The 24,064-nt window shown below is 39.4% G+C and overlaps 1 protein-coding gene across 3 annotated transcripts; it reads right to left on the minus strand.

Annotated features, from left to right (window-relative positions):
- Window positions 1-381: 381 nt before the first annotated feature.
- Window positions 382-23,383, minus strand: fli1rs (Fli-1 proto-oncogene, ETS transcription factor-related sequence). 3 transcript variants are annotated; one of them, XM_031754281.2, is made up of 10 exons: window positions 23,227-23,383; window positions 15,180-15,385; window positions 12,957-13,126; window positions 8,912-9,115; window positions 7,457-7,537; window positions 3,277-3,345; window positions 3,062-3,124; window positions 2,315-2,362; window positions 1,988-2,074; window positions 382-1,451 (listed from the first exon to the last, which is right to left on the minus strand). In XM_031754281.2, exons 1-10 carry the CDS (start codon window positions 23,242-23,244, stop codon window positions 928-930), a joined length of 1,470 nt encoding a protein of 489 aa, XP_031610141.1. In that variant the 5' UTR covers window positions 23,245-23,383; the 3' UTR covers window positions 382-927. The 3 variants fall into 3 exon arrangements, with proteins under 3 accessions (XP_031610141.1, XP_039475407.1, XP_031610143.1); XM_039619473.1 differs by lacking the exon at window positions 23,227-23,383 and adding an exon at window positions 22,715-23,086; XM_031754283.2 differs by lacking the exon at window positions 1,988-2,074.
- Between the last annotated feature and the right edge of the window lie 681 nt (window positions 23,384-24,064).

A 24,064-nucleotide genomic window follows, 5' to 3' on the forward strand; every position in this document is an offset into this window, starting at 1 on the left:
CGAGTCTTCTATACAGTTGGTCTTCTATTTAGATCCAGAGGAGTTTAAAGCACTTCTAAAACTGACTGAAGATCTCAGACTCAAAGGCTACATCCATCTTTTGTATATGGCAAATGTGCATCCAGCTTCTTGTTAGCTAGTTTATTATGAATTAAAAGATTTGCTGTGCTATAATTTATTATAGGACCATTTAAGGTGTCTTGTGCTGCTGTAAGGCATGTGGGATCTTTGAGGATGTCCTGGGGACCGTGATGACAGATTGATTGGGTTCTGTGGGCTACAGTATGGGACCTTCTTTGATCAACTTTCCTCTGAGTGGACTGGGTTGTGTGGTTTTTTTTTTTTTTTTTTTTTTTTTTTGTAAACATAAAATCAGATCTCTTTTCCACATACAGGCGTTATTTATTAGCTTTACATCAAGCGTTTATGTTTTATTGCTACATGTTAATTCTGTACAATTTCCCTTTTACAAAAAGTCAGGGATAACTGCAGTTTTGACCTGTGAAGTGAAAAGAACAGTTGTAGGTCTGTTATGCTACTGTGACGTCTGTCTTTACAACAGTCAAAATCAAACAAAGTATTTTACAGATGTGTGAAAAAAAATTCATAACTGAATAACCATTAATATAGTATATTATGAGTTTATTTATAAAACTCCTGGAAGCATACAATACCAGGGTTAATATACCCTCATGTTTGTCCGTTGTTTTTTTTTTTTTTTTTTTGTTTTGTTTTTTTTGAGACTGAATGTAACAAAGACAATTTAATAATGCCTTTACAATTTCAATGATAGCGTCATTTCGCCTTCTTTCAACAGAGTTCAGCTCGGTGGCAGGTTGGACGGAGCGTGCTTTGGTGCACTTGGGTTCGTCTCCTGTGTTTTGTTTTTTTGTTTTGTTTTTTTTCCCTGTTCAGTTGGCATCATGCTCAGTAGTACGAGCTCAGGTGGGAGTGAGTGGCAGGATGTCTGGTCATGGCTGAACCAGGATAGATGGGGCTGTTGGGTGAGTTCCAGTATGGTGACGGTGGGCCGAAAAAGTTTCCAGGGGAGACGGGCATAGGTGCAGGATGGCCACCCATGAAGTTCATTTTGGGCTGGTGGCTGTGGTAGCTCTGGACATAAGGCATGTCATTCGGGTACTTAACAATCCCACCATCTCCCGAGTGGTTCTGGTGTGCCTGCGAGATGCCTTGGAAGTCAAATTTGTAGGCGTAGCGCTTGCCGTGCACCTTAGTCATGATGTTCTTGTCGTAGTAGTAGCGCAGGGCACGGCTCAGCTTGTCGTAGTTCATGTTTGGCTTGCTCTTGCGCTCACCCCAGCGTTTGGCCACTTCGTCCGGGTCGGTCATCTTGAACTCGCCGTTGGTACCCTCCCAGGTAATGATGCTGGCATTGTTGCTGTCAGACAGAAGCTCCAGAAGGAACTGCCACAGCTGGATCTGCCCTGAGCCTGGGAGGATAAATGAGAGAGAGTTAAGGCACTGGGTTCTGATTGAACAGTGACTGTGTGCTCAAAACAAGACAGGAAATGTACCCAGCTGCCAGGAGTGGCTGTGAAAACTGTTTGTGCCTATATTTATTCATTTTCAAGGAATACAATCATCAAAGCCGGATTTTTAAAAATGTAAACGGCATTTAAATTTGTGTAAAGATAAATGGTTTTGGTTTTTGTTGTTTTTTTGTTTTTTTGGGGGTTACTAAACTAAATTGGTTCTCCCAAGTCTTGACAGGAAAAAAGTCAAATAAAACACTTAGTTTCCAGAATAAGTGAATGAATAAGTTAGGGTAGCTTGGCTACTTCAGCCTCATAGGATTAAATGCCTCATCATGGATCCATTTGCTCCTGGATCGTGGCTAGCTCGTCAGTTTTTCAGAGTGTAACGAGTTCCAAACAAAAGTCAGAATATGCTTTTTGTTTTCTCAGCAAATGTGACCTTTTCACTGTGTGGCTTGGTTGAAGTGATAGACATCAGGGCAGAAACCTACCCACAGGCCTGTGAGTGCTGGGGTCAGGGAGCTTGTATGCACTTTGTTTGCCTGTTCGGTTCTTGGATGAGTTGAGGGCTTGGCCTTCTGTGAGGAAACAGCAGGGCAAACAGTCATTTTGGTGAGAGGGAAGCCGGATTTTGTCATAGCGTAAAGCGTGATGACACAACAGCTGTTGCTTGGTGTTTACTCCACTTTGGAAAGTAAGTGCATGTGTGCCAGCCCTTGCTTGCTTGCTTTTTTTCTCATGGTGCCAAAGCAGACAGTGTAAAGGCCTCATTTGTATCGTCCTTGTCTGTTTATCTTGATGATGGTTGAGATTCTTACCTGGGTTGGCTAGCCGACTGCTAATGGGTCCTAATGTCTGATATGGGTCTGTAAAGAAGAAAAGGAATATTACTTTTACACATTGTCACTTTAATCTTAATACTCCAAGATTTAAACGCCCTGAAATTAGTTAAAACACATTTCCTTGCACACATAAGCATAATCAGAGCTTTGAATGTGGTATTTTGAGGAGGTTAGTTCAAATGTTCTAATGTGAGCACAATGAAACCTGCCAAACTAATTTAATGCCTAAGGGGATGTGTGATCAGTTCACCACTTTGGCCAAAACCAATATCTGCTTGTGTCCAACTGTTAAATGATTGCAGTCAGATTTGTGTTTCAGCAGTTCTTGGAAAAAACAACCTTTGGTGATCCTGTGACCTTTCACGTGACGAGCTTTCTGTGTGTTTCTTCACAATTTATTGACTGGATTTCTGTGACGACTTAAAGTTTAGGTTTGTGCATCAGTTTATGATTAAATCTAACAGCATTACCATTATCCCATATTGTGCTTGTGGTGAGTTAGCTAAGAAGAAAATAATTGTTAGATGAAGCTCGTTGATTCGATAGACGGAAAACAAACATTTAAAATGATTTAAAATGGCACTGATGTCATTCACATTATTTTGTGACTCCTCATTTTCCCAAACTTCCTACAGTGAGGGGTGCAATGAGTTACAGAGCCAAAAAAAGAACAAAATATTAGCAGTAAACCAGGATCTGTCTAAACACACGTGGTCTTCGTACCTTGCCCAATCCTTGGAGCAGGCTCTGTAACTCGTGTACTGTGCTGGTGCTCCATTGAAGAACCTAAGAAAAAAATTAAACTTGTGTATAATGTGCAAAATTGTTTGATTTTTCTGCTGTGTTAAAGCCAGAGAAAATGCAAAACCCATTGGGTGTTCGTGCATGAAAAATTCATCCTTATTATCGGTTTCATATCGTCTTTTTTTAGGTCATACCTTTAGGCACTGCAGTCATGGTGTTTGTCGGCCAGCTGTTCCTGCGGCTGATTTCATCAAAACTGTTCTCTGTACGAACACAAACACAACGAGGATGAGACCAGACACTGACGAGCATTAAAATCTTTGAAGTGGACGGTAAGACGAGTGAGCTATAGTAGGAAGGAAGTCAGTAAACCGAGACCACAATGATAAGGCTTTGGAGGTCTTGAGATGACCTGTAGTTTCTTGGGAGAGCATTCTTTTGTTCAGACCACCCTTGTTGCCACAAGATTGTGAATTTTGTCCCAGGAGCCGAACCCATACCCCCTCATTTCCTTTGTCGGTGCAGCTGTTTCCTGTTTGAAACTGGCTGTTGAGTTTTGGACTCGTCAGTTTTGGGGCCAATCTTGTGCCAAGGAGCCTTTCAGACTTTGGCACTGGGCAACATGGTTCTGAAACTCAGCACATAATTTTAAAATCCTCAAATATGCAGGTATTTCAGGCCTCTGTTAAAACCCTGAGATCATAAGCTTTGATTTCATTTTTTTTTTTTTTTTTAATATGGCACCAATTCACAACAATGGTTCTCTCAAGCAAGGTTATTGTAGTTAACTAAAACTAAACTTAAAAACTAAAACTAGATGTGTAAAATAAAAAAAAAAACAACAAAAAAACATTTTACTGAACAAAAAAATAGACTTGGAAAATAAAAGTAACTGAAACAATTTTGTGAACTTGGAAAACTAACAAATATGAAACAAAAATATAGAGGACGTTTTATTATTTAGTACTTTGGTCAAATTGAATCACAGACGAGGCTTTGAATGTGAATGATGTGTTTAAGACTTAGATGCCTACGAAATGTAAGTCAGCTGTATTTGTATTGTAAGACCTGTGCTGACCCTGACACATGCCCTCCACACAATAATAATAAAAACTCAAACTAAACTGAAACGAGCAAACCTGCTCTGGAAACTAAACTTAAGTCTGTTCAGTTCATTTCAGTTTCATTTATATAGTGCCAAATCACAACAACAGTCAGCTCAAGGCTTTGTAGTCAAATGAAATGGAAATGGATGAAGCAATACAAAACTATAATAACTCTGAACTCAAGGCGAGAACCCCAATAATCGGATGATTGTAGGTGACACAAGAGTCAAAGGAAACGACCCCCCCGAACCCGGCCCCCACAGAGAGGGGCTGTGGGTGATGGAAATGAAAAAATGGAAAAAACCACCAGTTGCATTAAGCAACCTGAAACACAGACTATGACTAATAGGAAACTGTGGCAAACATGAACTACTGCACAGTTGTGCAGTGAGTACTACAAGTTGAATGTCCAATAACTGAGTGTAGATGCTAATGTGTCCTGATCCACCTCTAACAGAAACACGTTATCAATGCTGAGACACATAACAGTACTTACTACAAGCTACTCCTTCCTGCGCAAGCTGTACAGGAAGCCATCTCAAATGTTTGTGAAGATGTTTCACCTCTGGGTCACTGATCAGTTATTAATCATTTGTTGTCACATGAGCCAAGGTGTGGAAAAAATGTGGGGGTCATTACTGTCACCGGGCCAAGGTGTGAAACCTCTCTAAGACGTTGGCCCACCATCATGTAAGGCAGGGGTGGGGAACTCCAGGCCTCAAGGGCCGGTGTCCTGCAGGTTTTAGACATTGCCCTGCGTCAACACACCTGAATCAGATGATTAGTTCATTGCCAGGCCTCTGCAGAACTTCAAGACATGTTGAGGAGGAAATTTAGCCATTTAAATCAGCTGCGTTGGATCAAGGGCACATCTAAAACTTGCAGGAGACCGGCCTTCGAGGCCTCGAGTTCCCCACTCCTGATGTAATGTCTTCTCTTTTCCCCTTCATGAACCTACAGAAGCCGAGTTGCCTTTTTTTTTTTTTTTTTTTTTCCCATTCAATAATTCAAGACAAATCTGACTTGGCTGTCTAAGAACCTACAGACATGTGCACGAGACCCTTTATAGCTGAAGTAACAGAAAGTACTGAAATGTGAACATCATGGAGACAATTAATGCAGATGTAAGCAAAGACAAACTTTTTTGGGAAAAATGTAAATAAGATTAATGTTTGTCAGTTTAATTTTTTTAGCTCGAAGGATTTTAAAAAAAGTATAACCAGGGTTCTTTCCTATGTTGTCTCCTTATTTGGGGGCATAAATATGATGTTAAAGTCACTTTATATAGAAGTGACTCTATGAGCCAAAATCTCAGGCTTCAGCCTGCTCCAAATCTCTGATATATTTTTAATTTAACTCTTGGTTCAGTGTGATGTCAGATGTCTCTACCTGTGAATACAAAGCCCCACCCAGCTCAGATACTCTGTTTATGAGGGGCAGCCAATCATAAGAAAGTTTTCTTAAGAGAGAAACGGCTACAATGTCTTCTTTCAGATGGAGGATTAAGGGGGCGCAAATAGATAAATATAGATTCATTTGAATGGTAAATCATACTAAGCTACTCTAATATAGTACAACAATTAAAGTATGAAACTAAAAAAAGCCCAATGGGTTCAATTTGAGTAAAATGCTCCAATTAAAATCATACTGCAGTATCTGCTATGAATGCTTAAAGCAGCAACGGAGAGGCTGTCCATAATAGTGCTCATGCTCAAGAATTAGAAAGTACACCAAGTACATTTTACTGGTCATGGTAGAAAGCCTAGTTTGAACTACTGTATTTTATTATTATAAATCTTTTAGGTAAGTAGTTTGGTAGTAAACCATCATGAAAGCAATGAAAGACAGTTATGCTGTGTGTATTATTAGAAAAACTATTAGAAAATTTAACCTCAGTTCAGGACATCATCTAAATAAGAGTCTGCAGTGAGGTTTGGAGGAAAGATTGCTGTTCACATAAACCTGAAACAAGATAAGGTTGGAAATCCCGACCTCTCACAATGGTTTCATTTACTGTAGCTGGTTTGTGTGATCAGCAACCTTTCAATACAGCTGCTAGAAAAATGCAGTGCAGGAAAAAGAAACACATTGTTTTCCTCTGAAATGTAAGACAAAAAAAATAAAAATACCCTAAAATCACTTTTAGTCAGATTATTTTGAGGTGCCCATAATTTACTTTAACTACAATACTCGAGTAAACATCCAGCACTGCATTTTAATTAACTGGTATTTGTTTGTATCATTTTGGTACCAGTTTTGATGATTGTGATGATTTTGTTGCAGAAAATGCAGTGACTAGTAAAATTCTAACAGCCAAGCGTTTTATACATTTCAGTCCTGCACAGTTATCGTGACCCCATTTTGAAGAATGACCACAATATTATGAACTGTTCTAGTTTTCAGAACCCTAACATCCTGTATTAAATGGAAATGTATTTTTATAGAAACGATGCATAAAATACAAATGCACCTCCCTTCAGATTTGGTTTTAATGCACCACTTAGTAAATAACTGCCACAGTAAACCAAAAACCCAAATTAGAATTTATTTATTAATTTAACACAAGTCAGCTAATCTGCTTTATCTGGAAGATGAAGGTATAACTGAATTTAATTACGGGGACAGTTCACCCCAAAATGAACCTTGCATGACCCCAAGAAATGTCGTCCTTTCCTTGAACGTAATGCAACTAAATCACAATAACGTTGTGGTGCTGAAAGCGGCAAAAACAAATAATACATCTGAGAACCTAAGCAGCCATGTGTCTTACCAGAAATCATGACCAGGTTACTGAAAACCTCCACAAACTTTGTTGTGAGTGGTTTCATGTAGGAACTATTTGTTTCTATCAAACTACACCCGCTAACTGTATCACAGTGCAGAAGGAAGTGTGTATCTGACACAAGGCCTCGTGCTCGTGACAGAAGGTAAATATTACCAACACTGCCTCTTTGAACTGAACTGTGAGGTTAGCTAGCTGTGCACTACTTTTGGGTGATGGATGCAGACAGTAGACAGAAAAATAAATACATTAAAATATATATTTATATCCAATTCTGAGGTGAACTGCACCTTTAATTTATGTGGAATCAGTGGAAAACAGAACAACTTTGATGTTAGTGTTGCTAATTATGATTTTTCACTAAGCAACGACACAAAATCCATCATGTTAGGTATTAAAATATTTAGGACCTCATCACACAAAGAAGGTGATTAGGAGAAGGTGTTGTCCTGAAAATGGGTGAAATGTGACGGAGGATGATCTCACCTGTTTTCACCTGTCTGGGCGGCTGTTGTTGTGGTGGTGTGTTGTTGGTGGGAGTTGTTGGGTAGGAGAACGTTGGACTACCTGGGAAAAAAAAAAAAAAAAGATTCAAGAATGAAATAAAATCAATGTTATATTCTTTTAAACGAGCACAGCAGAGTAGAAAGAGGAGTGTCTGTCCTGTGTGTCAGAAGAAGAACGTTATAACTCGGGGGGTGGGGGGGTGGTACCTTTGTTTTTCCTGTTCCTTTAACAGACTCAACTCTTTGTCCAGCCAGTTGAAAACTTAAAATGCCACCTCCAAATGTGCCCACAGAGTCTCAACACCTGAGACAACCCACTCTTAATCTCAAACTTGTGAATGTTCACTTTTACAATTACAGGATAAGAAAATGGAGTGTGAATGCCTCGTGAACCGGTAAGATAACTTGAAAACTCAGGGTGTTGATTTGATTTGATTTTTTTAAAATGAGGATCTATCAAAGACTGAGGTGCCAATTCAACAGAACAATTCTGGAAGGATCTGAGAGGACCATTTCCTGTGATACTGAAAGAAATACTTTTACGAACACTGCATCATTTTCTGCAGTAAATTAATCACCACGGCTGTTTTTGTTTCACTACGTTTTAATTTTTTTTTTTTAATCTGCTTTCGAACATTAAAAACCTCAAACCTTTTCTGCAACTCTTACTTTGATTTTTGTTAATTCAAAAAGTCTGCTTCTCTAACCTCAAAGCTACCAAGCACCCACATTGTCTTCCTCCCAGCCCACCCTCATACGCAGTGCAAAACTGGATGCTGCTGTTCATTTGTCCACCTCTTGTCGAACCAGCTCAGACACGATGACTGCAGTGATTTGCACTCGTCAAACTGCTGCTGCTTCAGTCACAAACACTTGGTAAATTATGTAATGTAGTACGGATCCAAACTCATGGTGACGTACGCGCGTTATGCGAAACACAGGAAACCTGCTTTTGCAAAGAGGAACAGTGGCCACAACGCTCAGTGAAGACCACAAATTTGGTTAACAGAACAACAAACGAGAGCCTCAAGTGACATCATGTTCCTCAAAACAAAAAACATCATGAACTCTTTATTTGCCCCCAATGAATCTGTGTTTCTCTTATTTGCATCGATACCTGAGTGGAGTTTATTTGGAATCAATCAATAAATCCAATTCTGAGATAACAAACCTCAGGAAAAATATTTTAAAAATCCAAATGCACACTTTCAGAAATGGGTTTTGCTGCGATTCTTTTTCCGAGTATTTAGTTTCAGAAGATTTTCATTACACGGACAAAAACCCAAATACTTCAGTGAGACTGAAGCGAGACTAAAGCAGCTGCATCGGGGAACTGTTAGATCCTCGTTCGATACATTTCTGCCACTTCACATGTCTGGTGAATTTCAATGTTATCAGCTGCAGAGCGAGATCTCACACATAAAGCCAGCCTTACTCTGCCGGAGGTAATTGAGGTGCGAGAGCAGGATGTCTGCATTGTAGGCCGACGTGAGCCGCATCATGTCCTCTTTGGTCATCTTGCACAGGGCTTTCCCATCGAGCGCTTGGAAAAGCATGACATCCACCTGCTCCAGGACGTACTCCTTGATGGCCCAGTCCAGCCACTGCCGCACGTGGTCCTGCGTCCACACCTCGGGATCTGGAATTGAAGAGAGGCACTCAGTTATTCATTACACAGACTTTTACTCATGTTTGGCTTCTTTTTTCTTTTCTTTTTTTTTAGCGTTGAACATCCTTTGTGAGGCTGTTCTGTTTTTTGTGTATCAGAAACTTTCAAACAGGAAATTGTAGAAGTTGCTTACTGGGGAATTACCATAAATTACTCTGATTAATCTGGTCACTGATTTCCTGTGAAAATACTTCCAGGAGTGGTTAGCTTGAGCTTTGATGTACAGACTTTCACACGATTTTAAAACCTGGATTTTCTTTAACTCAGCACTCAGTGAACCAACCTGAACATGAAGATTATTAAGACGTTAATTTTTACAAAATTGTAGTTTACTTTTATGATGTTTGGAAAATTTTTTCCAAAATGTCAGGAAGGAATCTTTAAATACCAGCAGTGCCTGCCTGTAATCCTTCACACCATCACCTCGGGGTGGATGAAGGAGAGTCAACAGTCTAAAGAGCACTTGGCTAAATACGACCTGTTTGTTTTGGAGGTCATGAAAGTGCTGATTAACACCGGATACTTCTTAGTGATTCTGATAGTGATTGTAAAATGGGTGGTAGGGTGGGAATAACCACACTGTCAAAACAGATAACACCACTAACCAGAGAACACTTTTAAATGTGTCCTGCTTATATTTGTAGTCATAAATGTTCATCCAGTGGAGCCATTCAGAGGGTATCTGGTGATCTTTAAAGGGCTGTGAGGTTGACTGAAATTTGAGGCCAGTATTGTTTTTCTTTTTTTTAATAAATCAATAATCATCTTAAAATTTATGACAACACTTCTGTTATATTTGCATGCATAATTAGGAAAATTAAAATAAGCTGTTCTTTGGTTTCAGCCACGTTTTTTCTCTCCTTTTGTTTTTTTCTTCTTCTGACTGTTCAACTGCTTCTCCATCTGCACTCTTGATTTCCCTGAAGGGCTCAATATTCAGGAAGTGAATAATGACCATAATACTGAGCTGAAAACAGCTTTTATAGAAATATTACAGTGGCTTTGACAAACCTGTCTATATTTACGTTCATTAAACATATTACATGTACTCTGTAGCGTTTTACATTTTTGACATGCATTAGTGTTGTAGTGCCAGTGGGTGGGACTGAAAATGGCCCATCAGCTGTGTGTCACAGGAATTCTGAGCTGGTTGAAAGTTCTAAATGGAGCGCTGAAAGGCTTTGAAACTTATAATAATGAAGAAAGATTTTAATATTCGATTTGTACACAATAAACTGGGAATAAATTACAAAAACATTGGTATTGATGGTACCGGTCTGCTATTGGTCAAATTATTATTGTAAATGTGAAACATTGGTGTGAGTCCAGAATTTCATAATCTGTACATGTTAAAAAAACCAAACATTTTTATAAACTGCATGATAAAAGTTCCTAAACTCTACTTATTGTTTTTGCGTCACACAGACTCATTCTACCTTTTAAAAATATGTTTTTTTTATTGGTGCTGTAGTAATGTGCATCTCAAGGAGATGGACTTCATCTTGAATATTTCTTTTTGCACACTTGGATTTTCATTGTCTTTTTGCTATATTTTGAGGGATCCAATACACATTCTTGTTCATTTATATAATGCTGAATATTGTACTCTTTAACGTTATCCTGGGTACTAAGAGCCTAACATGTTTCTAATCTTAAGTCAGTGGCAGCTTCAGCTCGGCTTGGTGTTGATCTGTTAAAACATACCTGGTCTGATTCAGGAAGCTCACTTCCAGCAGCAAACAATGACTGTATGCTGTGAACTGGCTGTGATATTGGACGGCAGCTTCAGCTCTGAGCGGAGGTTACCCTGCCCTTTAGCTCCTGATTGTTCTGATCAACACGTGTTGCTGTGATGCAACATCCGTGTATTATAAGGCAGAATAACTCTGTGATGGTGACTCATGGATGATTTTACATTCATTTTAAAATCATCCACCTCACCTGCCCGTGCTGCCAGTTGAAACGTGCACTGAAACATGCTGTTCGTTTAACGGGTCTCTGGGGATGATATAATCATGGAAGCTGTGACAGAGGCAGAACTTAGATGACTGGACCAGTGATTCATAGCAGCGATAAAAGGGACAGCGGGTTGTCTGAACTACTCCGCTAGAAATGACACATCGGCGTGTTTAATCCAGTTTGTGCATGGGTGATTTTTTTTCCCTCTGCAAACAAAGATCAGTGCGTTTTTCACATCGCTCAGCTGAAACAAATGGGCATCGACACCACGACTTACAAAAACGATACATTGAATTAGTCGCAGCGAAACATCCTTCCTGTTTTGTCATGTTCACATTCAGCTGATGAGTATCAGCCTTGTGTAAATAATGCTGGTGTTGTTCTCAGAAGATCAACAAATGTGAAAAGAAGCCGATGGCTACGACATCAGTCTCATTCATTGCTGATACTGTAGTTAGAAGAATGTGAAGTAAATATTTGTTTATTTATTGTTGGAGCTTTTTATTCTTTATTTTTATCATTTTGAAATTTATTTGTTGTTGGTTTTCTTATAGTTTTTTGTTATCAGTTTTGTTTGTAGGTTAATACTTGTTTCATTTTTTTTGTTTTGTTTATCTTGTTAAGTCAGCGAGGAAGAACTGTAGGGCCATTTTCTGTAAGTAAAGTGACTGGTATAGGACCAGCATGCACTGGGGTGGGTGTATGTTTGTTTGTTTTTTACCAGAGCAGGAGAAGCAGCAGGCAGCAACAAAAATGGATCTTTGTTTATTGCTTGCCAAACTGGATAAATAAACCATAAAAACGCAACTTTCAAGTTCTGGATATTGGACTTCTATTGCCTGCGTACAAAATCTTACCACAGTGCAGCAGCAGCTTGCTGATTTTAAATTATTGGATGTTTGGTTGGACAAACAAAGGAATCACCACTACATTTATTATTAGCTTTATAGCGATATAGATTTACTAAAAGGTATGAAAGCTCCATAGCTGAAATATACCTGCATGTTCTTGCTGATTAATATACCATAAAAATCATATCGTACACAGTTTCCACAGCATATCAAATAGGAGCTTTGCAGTATAATACTGCCAGCTGTTTGAGTTACACTATTATAATATTCCTCATGTATATTACTGTGTATTACATACCTGCTTTGTTGCAATTCTTCATTAAAATAAAAAGTAAAATAAATGAACTACTATAGCAGTAGTGCTCAGTTAATTATTTAAAGCATGCCTCGAGATAAACTCGTGTAGCTAATATCTGTGATGTATTGATGTGATACAGACATATTTATGTGATTTCTTTGAGATGAAAATGGAGTCATGGCAGATTTTGACTGTAAGAAACGTGATAGCTTAACGTGACAGATTAGGTTTGCTTTGAGTTTAAAAAAAGAATCTGTTTCAAAGAATATTTAAATACTGTGTTTTCAGACGTAGCTGCTGGTTATTTATTTCTTTTCATTACAGTCCTGAAAAGGGAAGCGGGCTGATTAAAACTGAAAATGTTGAAGCCTGCTCATCAGATCTGTTCTTGCTTGTTCTCTCTCTTTTCTTAATTTCACAGTCCTGAGCGTTAATTTTGCACTTCAGACTTCACACTTTTTTTAAAGCCTGATGTCACCTTGTACCACAACTACTAGAAACCTGCTATTGTTTATCTGTAGCACTCCGGGGCTCTTGGGGTTCTTTTAAGAGACGAAGAATTACACGCACATGCCCGTCTCTGATTCAGTCACTGAGGTTGCACAAGCCCAGGCTGTGCCAGCTGTTGGGAAACAGTCTTGTGATGGGAACAGTGATGCATGATGGCGGCTGAGCGCCAGTTCATGTGAGTGGCTCAGCTTACCTGCTGGCACGATGACCCTCTTCTCCTCAGTGGCACTACTGGGTGGGGTGGTGGCCTGGGGGCTGACGCGGGGCTCTGTGTACGAGGAGGCCTGGTACTGCATGGAGGCCCCTTCGTTGCTCATGTGTCTGGAACGCTTGGTGACGCTGCAGTCCACTGGGGACTCACGACTACGACAAAAGGAAAAGAGACGCTTTAGTCAGCATCTGAGGAGTAATTTCAGTCTTAATGTCTTGTGAATATATCAATTACTCTCCAAATTCAAATTATGAAGAGAGAAAAATCTGTGACAATAGACTGGATGCAGTTTCAGCCAGCTACATTGCCTCTTAGAGTTTTTGCTAGTCTGTATATGACAGGAGGTAAATTTAGTCAAACTGTTTCTCAGCAACAATTTCCACTGAAAAGGCCTGTCAGGAGTAGGTGGCGTGCATCACTAATTTAACCCAGTTTTCACCACATAGACTATTTTTGCATAAAAATAGAAGTTGTTAGAAAATACTTGCACTCAGTAGCGCTGATCTAGAATTAAAAGCCCTGCAGTAAAAGCCTTACTTAAATAACGGTACAGAAATGGTATGAGCAGAGTGTACTACACTTAAATATAGAAAGCAGATGTAAATGTGTCAAGGTTAAAAATCAAATTTGTATCTGTGAATGTCACTTGTTGAAGTCGTTTTTCATGGTATTCTTGTTTGATTTATTCTGTTTTAAAAGCTTCAAAGTTGAAGGAGGTTCCAGAATATTTCACCTACTTGGGATTTTACTTCAAATTCAAAATCCAGCTGAAATCTTGCTGATCATAGAATCCCAGTAAACACAGTACAGGTACTTGGTAGTTTTGCCAGGAGCAAAACTTTTGAGCTTTACCTGAAGTGTTTTGCACGTTCTGTATTTATACAGTTCTTTTGTTCAAGCGGTTATATTTACCATCACATTAGGTGGTCAAAGATGTGACAACACGAGAAAGATGGGTTGCTAAACTGGCAACCATCTCCATATCAGCACGTATAGGTGTGATCAAAGTATCGTTTAGCACTTTGTTCACAAAGCCCTGTTAACCTGCTGATCCTGTTGAGAATGACTCGCTACATCAGGCTTCATGCAGACATTCGCTTCATCCTGTCTGAAACAATCAGTTTTGGTTATCTACCTCGCCATTCATGGAATTTGCCACCTATCGCAAACACAAGGTAAGAACAGAAAGTAGGCCTGGCTTCTGTGCTTACAGCCTGAGCTGTGTGCCTTAATAATGATTTCTGACATCATACTGAGCCAAAGAAATCTGTAAAACTGAGCATTTAGAGTAGACTGAGTTTCAGTGCAGATTACTTGTTTGTTGGATTACTTGTGCCACAATAAGTCAACTTTAATTGAAATTGGATTTTTTTTTAAAGAATTTCCATTAAAATGGGCATCAATTAGATCTAATATGCAACAAATGGAAAAAGAAAGACTTAAAAAATAGACTGACTTTACTAAATGAAAAAAGCTCTTCTAACCTTGTTAGGATATCTTGTTAGATCTACACAGAGCAAATGTGAAAAAATGCTTTTTTTTAAAGTTCAACAAGATTTTTCTTCTTATCAGTCTAAATATCAAAAATAGAAGTACTTATTCATTCAAATGTCAGCTGTGATGGATACCACATTTGACAAAAATAGAAAAGCAACAGTCTAATAATGTTTATGTAGTGTCTCACAGCTGAAGGTGGATGCTGATAAACAGCCTACATGTACGTTTGAGTCTTTTAGCGGTTTCTAACCGAAGAAAACAAACCAAACAACTGATTTGTATTTTACGTGTGTGTGTTTTCAAATATATCTGTGAGGTGCTCACAATGTCGATATCTCAGAAGCCAAAAGGTTTGGAAAGTATATGCTTAATGTTATTTTTTTTAAGTTTATCATATTTTATTACGTAGCTGCGGAGTGTAAACGTAGTGCAGTATAAAGTGAGCAGCATAATCAGGTGGACCACAAGGATGCAGGAAATTAAAATACTGAACATAGGGACCCAAATTTTCCATCACAGTCCGCCCACACTTTGTAAAGATGGTGGCGGAAAATTAACAAAGCCGTGGCCACAATCAGAGGCGGGAATATGGGAAGTGAACGATAAACAAATATTTTTAGTATGTGGAAAACCCGACATACCAACATGGACTCGAGCCAGATAATCCGGGAACCCGCTCTCCTGTGGCCTCGGCGTGCCCTGACTCACCTGGTGCCATTGACGTGTTCTCCTCTCTTCCCAGCATTTGGTGCTCCTGGCCCCACCCACTCCGGCTCAGTGGGCTCGGGGCTCTGCTTGGAGGTCTGGCTGAACCCGCCGGGCGACGTCATCTCAGTCTTCATGTGCATGGCCGGGGCTGCGGTGTAGGTTGGCTCGAATATGGGCTGATCCTCACTCACCACGGACAGCGCTTCCTGTTCAACAGAACCGCAGGTCAGTGTCTGCCGGGTCACAACCTGTGGAAACTCCTTTTTTAAACACTTTTTTTATCCAGCGAAACGAGCAGGAGCTGTGATTGTAACAGTAACATTGTAGCTTTAATGCTAAAATGTTTTCTGTTTGTATGAAACCAGATTGAACTAATCACATCCAGAATTTGGAATCAGGAAATAATATCGTGTATTTCAAGAATATTCATTCATGCTGCCATAAAGTGTTAAATCTGTCACAAATATATTCTTTAAGAAGAAGGTTAAATGATCTTCACCGAGTGAATTTCAGTGTTTATGAAATGTTACTCAAACAGCAGGAAGTAATGAATTTGTTGGCGACTATTTTCGGCAGTGCATTAATGCCCGTTAGTGAGCATTAAGAGCAACAGGATGATGTATGTGTGACTGAGTCAAAACAAACTAGTCCCCCAGTCAAGGGTTTTTAATAGTATTTGGACAACAATGGCAGAGAGGAAACATATATATCAGATCAGATACCTGCTGCAAGGAAGCACACTTCTATTTTTGGAAACTTGCTCAACAAAGGAAAAAATGCCTTCCATCAGAAGTTCGATGGTTGAGAATCAGCAAACATCAAAAAAGCAACAAATTCATGCTGTATACTTGATGTCAGTTGCTACGGGCTGAATAAGTGTAAAGTCTGGTTTTGTTTTATTTTTTTTTATTTTATTTATTGTGGATGAAACGTGCGATTCAGTTTGTTTTTGTTCACTTTTATTCAAACTTAATTAAATTCAGCCTCTTTTGCTTTCGAAACGACTGCATTACACAATTTTAGAGTTGCACTCAGTGGCTACACAGAGATAAACTGCTTCTGAATGTGTTTTAGACATATAGTATTATATTTAGTTCAATCCATTTTTTAAAAATAAACAATCTAGTTTTAATTTTTTTAAATAATTTAAATTCTTCTAAACCCAGTTTGGGAGTCTGGGTATTATTGTAGATTTGGGACAAATACTTGCTAACATGGGATTTGGTATTTTATAATGAAAAGATGTGCAAAATTCTGACCCAAATTATGGGGTTTTAGGATCAGATAAAGAAATGCTAAGTGGCCCAAAATAGAGGAGTCCATATTGAAACATAACTGTCTGGTTGGATGGTTGAATTCAGTCAGATGAACAATTTTTGATGGGCTGTGCAGGAATGGAAGTAAGAAACCAGGAAAACTGTAAACTTTAAAATGTAAAAAAAAAAGTTTTTGTTTATGTTGCAAAATGTATGTCAATGTGAAAATGCTGTTATGGTGTGTTGTCTAGTTTGTTATTGTTTTATTTATGTTTAATTTGTTAATTTTGATAACATTGCAAACATAAATGCTGTATGGTTTTAGGTAAATTATAAAAATAAAGATTATTTTCCTTTTATTTTGTAAAATTTTGTTTTCATGTATTTCTTGAAGGCCTTAAGACGAGAACTTGAGTGAGAAATTTCAATAAAAATTATTTTTTAGAAAGCCTTAAAAAAAAGTAATTATGTCGATATAATGGACCATATTTTTGAAAATGGAAGCACATAAAAATCTGTCAATTACAAACATATTGCAGTTTTCCTGAACTTTAACTGGCTGGCTGAAATTACATTTGTAAGAGGCCAGATTTGGGCCCTGAGCTGAGTTTGACAGATTCAAATCTTCTGTGCACGATAAAGAATTCCCCTGTGACTGTTTAAAACTTTAAATGCATGTTTAACGTGAAAAGCTACAGGAGGTTATGAAACCACTACAGTGAGGAGCGAAATGAAAAATGAACTGTGAAAGCAGCCAGGAGGCTGTCTAATCATAAAGAACATCAGTAACCTTAACCACAGTTTTATTTTGTCGTTAGGATCGGGGTTGCAGGGAGGGGGAGGGGTGTTAGCTCAAGGTGGAGTCTAATTGAGATTTAAGTCCGTCTTCCTGTGCTCAGCGCCCAAAATGTGGCCTCAAAACCGCTCGAAGATGGCACTTTCATCCCACGTACTCAGGAGGCCAGAGACCGGACCTGTTGTTCTGTCTGCTGCTCAAATTAAGTGCGTGCATGTGTGATGCGACCACGGCAATCTAAGTGGGTGCAAGTGCGTGTTTGTTTAGAGGAGCTGAGCATTGTCTTTGGGCCTTGTACGTCAGTGCCGTGCTTTTTCAGTGGCCTACAGGAAACCAGGCCGCCATGTGCACAGGAACCTTTTGGCACAGGCCAAGGGAGAGGAAATGGTGGAGGAGGGGGTGCATAGTGTAAAAATGTGGGTCATTTTAAAGCTGGAAAACAACCCTTAAAGCCCTGTGGTCAGGAGAAGAGAGGGGGTCGGGTGGACAGAGAGAAGAGTATGAGCCTTGATTGAAGTGCCGCCATCACATTGTTTTTCTTTGTGTGTGTGTGTGTGTGTGTGTGTGTGTGTGTGTGTGTGTGTGTGTTTTTGTTTGTTTTTTTTAGCTCAATTGTTGCCTGAGCACTGTGAACCACATCTTAATGCATGGCACACAATTCGGCATTTCCTCCATGCTGCAGACAAACTCCTACAGAAGTCAGCTGCTGCTTCTGCTGCGTGGAGCGTTTGCTGCTGTGTAATGGATACGCCCTTTTTCTAGAAGAAGGTTACATTTTGATTTCACTCCAACCCACGATTACATAAAAAGTTGCTCAAGATTTTAAAGACACAAATGTTACGAAAAATATTGAACACTGCACTACTGTCAAAATCATAGACTGTATGTAAAAGATGGATGTAAGCACCTACTGGTTTGTGGACTCCTTGCTTTGCTGAAGCCTCAAATTTAGGTTTCAAAATGTGAGTCGTTGGAAACTTTCGAGCCAAAAGTGGCCATATTTGGATGACAGAGCGCAGTGTTACGATACAAACACCTGCTTGCCTGATCTAAACTAATGAGGTGAGAAGCTGCACTATAGGACCACCCAGACTTCTTGGATGGTCCTATAGTACAAATAGCTACAAAGCAGGTATCAGTATATCAGAAAGTGTTTTAGAAAATTCTTCAGAAAGCACCAACACCAAATATACATTTGCCAGGTCTATTTCTGTGACTCATATTACTGGAGATGAAGCCAGTGACTACAGTCCCCAACAAAGTAGGATGCCCTCATAGTGCCACATGATAAAAATCTACACAGATGAACAAGACCCCCCCCCCCTCCCCAAGCCAAGTATAGTTGCTGTGAACACACAAATAAGCTTCAGGGGTGGGTTTTTTTCTTTCTACTGTAAATATGTTTATTTGTGCTGTAAAGTCGCAGATTTTAACTTGGGACTCTCAGCTTCAGGCTGCCGTTTGATCAAAATTGATGTAGATGATTATTTCAGATGAATATCTGTCGTTTAAAAAAAATGCCTACAACACCCATAATGCAACATGAACGGCAACACTCTTGTAAACCACCACTATCTAACATTGTTTTTATTTCAAGCTCAGTTTTTTTTTTTTTTTGTCACACTTAATGCAGCCGCAAATGGAACCAAAACCTTATTCACACTTTGTTTACAGGAATACTTCTGCATATGAAAGACCAGCAACAGAGTCTGACGCATGTAATGCTGTAAATGTAGGGCTCAGTGTGTGTGTGTATTGCATGTTTGAGAAGTGGTTAGCAGGACTGCATGTTGTGTTTTGTTCTCCATCTCTTTGCTTTCTTTTACTTCTGTTGTCCTCTGTTGTCAGTTTGTCTTCTCACACTCCGGGGCCCTTTACTCTGTGCAGAAGTGAAACAGTCGACTGAAGGCGGGATAAAACTCGCTGCTGACAGCAAATTCTCACGAGAATGCGTGATAGTAGGCAGTTGTGAGCCATAGTTGAAGATTGTATCTTTTTTTTTTTTTTTTGCTTTGTTTTGTTCAGTTTTTAAATTTTATTTAGAGCTCAAAATTCAAGCTGATATTATCGTCACTTGCAGTTTGTCATCCAAACGTTTGCTCTTCGGCACAGTGAATTCACTGAAAAGCTCATGCACACTCCCGCTCTTTCTTTATCTGCTTCTTTCTGCTCTCTCCCTCTCTCTTCATCTCCTCTGCTCACTGATACAAATATACCAAACTGCGGCCTGACCGCCGATGCCACAACTGACTTCCTGTTGAGAGCGTTTCAGGCTGTTGCTCAGTGACACAAAACTGCTTTTAAAAACATGACCTTCTTGAAACTGAGGCCGCCTTGTGCCTCGATGTCCTAAAATTTACGCCGCTGCTGCTCACTTTGATAGCACGCACTTTCCACTTTGTGTGAGCGCACAAACACGAAGTCCTGCATGGAAACTTTTGACATGGCTGTCAGCAGCTTTGCAGGTTGCATCAGTGCAGTCTTGCCCAAGCCAGCAGCTAAAAGCGTGCTCACAGGAGGCCTGTCGAGCTGTGGATCTTTATTCATCTTTGTATAAATGGCATTTTAGATTCATAGTTTGTCCACATTTAACCATGAATCCAAATGCCTTGTATTCCAAGACTCACTTTAATAACTCTATCTCCAAAAGTCATTTTTCAGTAGTACAGGAGAAGGGCCATTACAACAGAGCCTGAATCAGATAACGTTAGGTAGTAGTCTGTTATGAATCACACACGAAGGGTGTTGGTGTTCAAAGACTCTTAGTTTTTACTGCCAAGAGCTTTTCATTTAAAGGAAATTTCCCCTTAAATAAATCCTGCTGCATGTACTATTTTACATGTATTTGTAATAAGTACTGTTAAGCTCACTTTGGGAACCACAGCTTGTAACCAGGGCTGCAACCAAAAACGACCATTTAGGTGTCCCACAATCTAATGAATGTGTCCTGGTTAATAATTTGATCTATAAACAAACAAAAAAACTTGTAGAAATTCCTGTGTAAGCCTTAAAATACTACAAACAGGTGAAAAATTAAAGGAAACCAACATAAAAGGTGTTAGTGAGCCAGACTAACCTAAATGAAATGATTCTGCAAGTCTCTGAAGCGTTTAGTGGAGGGATGAAACACCAGTTTTCCAATTATTCCTGTATTTGTTGTGTGGTGATACTGGGGAAGACTGCGGTCTAACAAAACTGTTAAGGTGGGCTGAGATTTGGTTACTTTGAAAACAATTATGATTCACATCATTTTCATTCTCTTCAAACCATTCACCTTTCACTATTACCCCCTGCATAAGCAGTGTTATCCTTAATCAGGAGGAAAATATTTCATAAACAACTTTATATGGATTTACAATGCCACTTTACCACTGAGAGGATAATTCGCCCCCTCCCCCCTCCCCCCTAGCATAACAAAATCACCACATCCCCTAACCGTAGAGGTAGAAGGTCATTGGTTCTACTTTTTAAAGGGGAGGGAAAACTGTCAGTTCTCCAGTTTGGAATTATCTGGGTGCACTAAAAACAAAAAGTAGTCCTTTCAGATTAATTTGCTGTTGATCAATTAATTTGTAGTTTCCAGCAGGTTGCCAAATGGTTAGAAAGATGACTAGAGAATACTTGTGTAACACATTTTTTTTTTACATATGTCTTTTATCTGGCTCACTGTATAAATGTTCCATATCTCTACCTCGAAGCAATATTTAATAAAACAATGCACTGTATGAAGGGGTTAAAGGCCAAAAAGGTTGGTAAGCCACTAACCCTAAGCTGGAACAAAGGATGTGGTTAACAACTTGCAAGAAGCAGTTACATGATTAAAATCTGTTTTATATTTAGTCGTTTTATGACGCCCCTCGAGGCTTATCTTGGGCTGAAGAAGCGGATTGGGTGATATATGTTGATGCCTGCATTATCCTGCCTTCAGTAAAATGTGCTGCATGCAGACTGATAAATAACCTGGATTGATATTTTAATAAATAATAGTGCAGCGCAAACAGGACTTCTACATATCCATCTCAAACGCTGGTAATTTAATGAGAAACATTGTGTTTTGGTGATTTCTGAGTTCCTCTTTCCCCCCTCAGTGTTTTTATTTATAGAGACTAAAAGTCTTAAAGCTTAACTGAGCTCCTGCTTACATAAGAATCTGATTTCGGGTTAAGTTTAATTTAAATAATAATAATTTAAAAAACCCACCTAAATTTGTGTTTAAGTGCAGCTCAAGCATGAGGTGTATGCTGCAGTAAAAGACCAGAGATCACGTTGTGCAAAGGCACAGCCCTTTGTCCTCGCCATGTCTGAAGCAACAAGTGGCAGAAAGGAGAAGTAAAAGTTGAGCTGATTTTGCAAAGGCTCGAGCAGCTGCGCTTTGTGCTGCACAAACAACGGTGCGGTTTTCACAGCTCGGATCCTGACAGCACGCAGGCCTCTGCAGGCCGCAAACTCGGGGCCAGGCCTCTCTGCTCCAGCTCCCTGTCAGCGAGGGAGAGGGCAGCGCAGCTACAACAACGCAACGCCTCACTTTGTCCACTTTGTTTCTGTCTTTCAGAACCTTTGTTGCCTTTTTGACTTTTTTTTCTGGTCCAGGGAGCGGAAATGTGTGCGGAAAGTCTGAGGTTTGAGACAGGAAGCCTGCTGCGTTCAGATAACGACACCTGACAAGTGCTCCCGTTTGCTGCTATAAATTATTCTTAAAATAACCTCAAACACAATCGACAGCTACAGAGTACAAGAGAATAAGCTTCTGGATAATTATATAAAAAATAACAAAGAATCCCAAAGAGGCTCCCGACACTTAAACTGCAACAAACTAAAACGAATAAAAAAAAAAATCGTTATAAAGGATGTTAATAATAATTTAAGGTTTACTTTCAATATGGCTTCATTTTGGCCCCTTTTTTGGCCCTTTAATTGCTGTCCTTTTCATAACGAGAAACCACGTATCTCGGTCATGTTTAGCGCCTAAAAGCAGTTAGCTGCACATACAAATGCATGTTAGAAACAACCCGAGAAATCAGCGAATAATGACTTCCTGCATCTGAGGAACGCTTTTTCTTGCAAAAAAGGTTTTGCAGCAGTCATGAAATTTGAAAGCAATTCTTTATAATAATTAATTTTGAACTAATTAAAAATGTCAATATTAAAATAGCGTCGAAATTAGGAGATGTAATCGTACACACGGCAAAATATTACAGTACAAAATGATATACATACATATAAAGGCCCCATGTTGCATACAGGCGCACATTTAATAGAAACCGAGCGTGAATTGGGTCACTTGAGTGCACAATCTGATTAAAATAATTGCATTTTCCCCTTGTTGCGCAACAGTCGGCGCTAATTTCGGTAAAAAGTTAGTTTTCTCTCTCACACAGAGGCCTTTATTTCAGCTTCTCTTAGAAGATAAGACATCGAAACAATTAACGGTCCTCAGGAGACGATAAACAGGTGTAGCTGTAATAGTGTGGAATGTGAAATACCAGTCATCTGATGGAAATGGATCCTCCTGCTCCAATTCGACCCATGACGCCTTCAGAGACACCTGCCTTACGCGCACCGAGAAAGTCCAGCATCCCCTTCATTTACTTCATCTTCGTTAAAGAAACAAAAGTGTTTATGAGAGCGATCGGTGGTCAGTAATTTCACTGCCCGTGCCTTATGCTTGTCGTTATTTGTGGGTCCGCGAATAATGCAGGAAGAGCTCGATGAAATTACGAAAAAATTCGAAAGGCGTGCGTTTGGAAATCCTCTTTTACGCGTATAACCGGCCACCAATTAGTGTTTTTATCTGAGTGTAAAGATGTAGTGGTTAGTTGTGTTATTATAGAGCCGACATACAACCACGAACGGGAAGGAAGAGGAAATTTTGTACAAGAAGGAAAGAGTGGGGAGCTCGCATCACCGCCTTGACTCTCTCACTCAGCAGACTCACGGTGTGGGTGGCCGCCTGTCATCTTCAACACGGGCGTTAAAAAACGGCGCAAACACCTACCTTTATCGAACAGTCCATTGCAGCAGCAGCCTCGCGGTCTTTGTCATTTAGTCGTTTTGTGATTGTTTCAGCTAATTTAGCTCCTAACCTCACTTCAAATCGTGCACGGCTGCATTGGCTCTATGGCGCAAACCATTGCAGTTACAATTTTTGCTCACAGACCATAAACCGGATGGCAAGTTTTTTCCCCCCTCTCTCTCTCACTCGCTTTCTCTCTCTCTCTCTCTCTCTCTCTCTCTCTCTCTCTCTCTCTCTCTCTCACACACTCTCTAAATTGGGAAGTGAAGTCACTCTCAACACTGAAAGCAGTAAAGTCACTTCTCATGAAACCAACACGTCCTGCTTAGAAGGAAAAACAAAAAAGCTTTATTAGATTCATAAGAAGTCAAAGCATCAACACTCACCGTCTGAAGCGTACAAGTCTTAGCATCTCAGGGTGGATTTGAAAATGATTTCACCTCGACAGAGCTGAGATGTGACTAAATATATTGTTGCTAAGTACAACTAGCCTCTGTGATTTTAGTCCCAGCTGCTTTAAATGGTTAAAAGCCAGACTTCACACTATTTGCATGTAATTTGATTATAAAAATATCCTTATTGGGTAATAGGTGCCCACGATTTAGAACAACTTACTACACAACATTCCAAATAGAGTCTAGTAAATTTGTTTAGAAAAAAAAAAAACTTTATTAAAGGAAATAGAGAAAATCACAAAATCTCCTAGAAAATAAAACTCCTGTTTGCGCGTTTGGGTTTGTTTCATTCAGTCCCACATTGTACTTAAGCCATTATTTTGTTTTGATTTTCTTTCACTGATCTTGTGAATATTTAGATAACC

This window comes from Oreochromis aureus, linkage group 11 (genome assembly GCF_013358895.1).
Source record: "Oreochromis aureus strain Israel breed Guangdong linkage group 11, ZZ_aureus, whole genome shotgun sequence".
NCBI classification, from domain to species: domain Eukaryota; kingdom Metazoa; phylum Chordata; class Actinopteri; order Cichliformes; family Cichlidae; genus Oreochromis; species Oreochromis aureus.

Excerpts from the sequence above, each read along its gene's own strand:
- fli1rs (XM_031754281.2), bottom strand. Across the intron at positions 7,538-8,911 it reads CCTCAATTACCTCCGGCAGA|GTAGTCCAACGTTCTCCTAC; the intron begins GTAAGGCTGGCT and ends TTTTTTTCCCAG. Across the intron at positions 2,075-2,314 it reads CAGTCGGCTAGCCAACCCAG|AAGGCCAAGCCCTCAACTCA; the intron begins GTAAGAATCTCA and ends GTTTCCTCACAG.